Below are 1,715 nucleotides of genomic sequence, written 5' to 3'. Positions count from 1 at the left end.
GTGTGTGTGTGTGTGTGGGTTCACCCTATTTCATACAGTCCAGTCTGAAGCACTTGTCTACCTGTCTCCTCTGTGTGTCCTTCCCGGTATAGCTAGTTGGTAGGATACGAAGCAACTTTAACCTTGCCTCCACATGTTGTCAATGAATACGTTAACATAGCACTGTATACATATGGTTTCTGATGTATGGCAGGAATATATGTGTTCAGTGAGGCGTTTGGCTTGAGATGCATTTTATGTGACAGCGCCTATACATCCCGGGGCAGTTTGATTGATATCTGGGATATATATATATATTTTTTACACCGCTATACCTTAAAGTAAATACAAATGACAGGCAGTAATGGTTTACATAAAGCCGGATGTTGGCAACTTCTCAAGGGGCCTTGTTAGCAGAATGGGGCCTAAAGTTTTCAGAAATACCATTACCTAAGAGGTAACTGCCTTGTTTAGAGTGTCATCTTGATGGAATGGAAAGAGTTTAGTCGACTGTAACCCCTGTCTCAATGCTAGAGACTGTCCCAAACAGAGATTAGAATAAATCTGGTAAATTGACTTTGTGATTAGTCAATTTTTTTAAAGGATTTAGTATGCGTTGAGATCTGCAGCTTCCATGTATGAAAGACTATATTTCAGTTGTGAGAGAGTATATAGACTTTTTTTACTTCTTTGACATGTATAGGGAGGACAGCTTCACTGGTGTAACTTACCTCGCCTTCTCTGTGCCACGGCCTTCCGTTCTGAGGGTACTTGCTCTGGCTCTGGCGTTTCTTCTGCCCTCCGTCGGCAAATTTACACAGCAAAGGCTCTGTGGGGGCTGCAGAGAGAGAGAGGGAGAAAGGACAAAACCACGTTAGGAGGTCTTCCTCCTGTGACCCATCAGAAGGACGGAGACCTTTTTGAACTGAGTCGCATTTTTCTTCTTCTACCATCGTATCTCTGTCTTTCCCTCTTCCCGCCTTCCTCCCTCCTCTCTGCCCTCCTATGGAGCTCCTAGAAAAATTCCCAGACCAACGATGTTGGCAGGCCCTTGCTACCCCAGCCCAGGCTGGCAGCCCATGAAAGAGCATTGCAGGGTATTGTTGAAATAATAATCACAGTAATCGCTCTTGTAAATACCTCAGAGATGGCAATGCAAGACCGCTCTGTCAGCCAAAGCTTTTTTCTAGAAGGCGTTTCTGATGCGTAATCCCTCCATGTTTTACTTTAACAGGCATATTCTTTTATTTGAAATGTTAAGCCTTCTTCCACTACACAACCATCAGTGCAAGCGTCTCACTAGGGGTGGGTTGTTTGATTAGAGGCTGTCATAGATATCAATACTGCTGTTCACAGAGCGAACACTGGAGGCACTCTAACCATTTCTAACGGGATAAGAACAAAAGTAACAGAGAACTTGACACAAGATCCCGCAATACAGAGCTGACAAGTGTCAATCAACGACCAGCAGGAAAACAGCGCATGAAATAGGGGTTATTTATGCAATTAAAAAGAATAAAAGAAAAGCCCTCTGTACTGATACCTAATCTAAGCTGCCTCTGTATCAACAGCCTTTTATATGCATGATCACTGATAAAAGGTTGATGAAAGTGTTGCCATGACCTACGCTGCTATAAAGATAACTTGTCAAAGGGCACTTTCTCACACTTGAGCTGCAGGTGAGCACCAACAAAGACTCTCAATGAAATACTGTAGAGAGAGAGAGAGAGAGAGAG

General features: G+C 43.4%; 1 protein-coding gene across 7 annotated transcripts in view; it reads right to left on the bottom strand.

Moving 5' to 3' along the window:
• The window catches only part of rbms3 (RNA binding motif, single stranded interacting protein), a 277,803-nt gene that overhangs the window by 34,232 nt on the left and 241,856 nt on the right, over window positions 1-1,715 (bottom strand). For all 7 annotated transcript variants that reach the window (XM_032535593.1, XM_032535585.1, XM_032535590.1 and 4 more), the window contains one exon: window positions 711-817. In XM_032535593.1, coding sequence (XP_032391484.1) covers window positions 711-817 — 107 coding nt within the window. The remainder of the gene's footprint in view (window positions 1-710; window positions 818-1,715) is intronic.

The sequence above is a fragment of the Etheostoma spectabile genome, chromosome 14 (assembly GCF_008692095.1).
Source record: "Etheostoma spectabile isolate EspeVRDwgs_2016 chromosome 14, UIUC_Espe_1.0, whole genome shotgun sequence".
In the NCBI taxonomy this organism is placed as follows: domain Eukaryota; kingdom Metazoa; phylum Chordata; class Actinopteri; order Perciformes; family Percidae; genus Etheostoma; species Etheostoma spectabile.
This window is presented reverse-complemented; position numbering and strand designations above follow the sequence as displayed.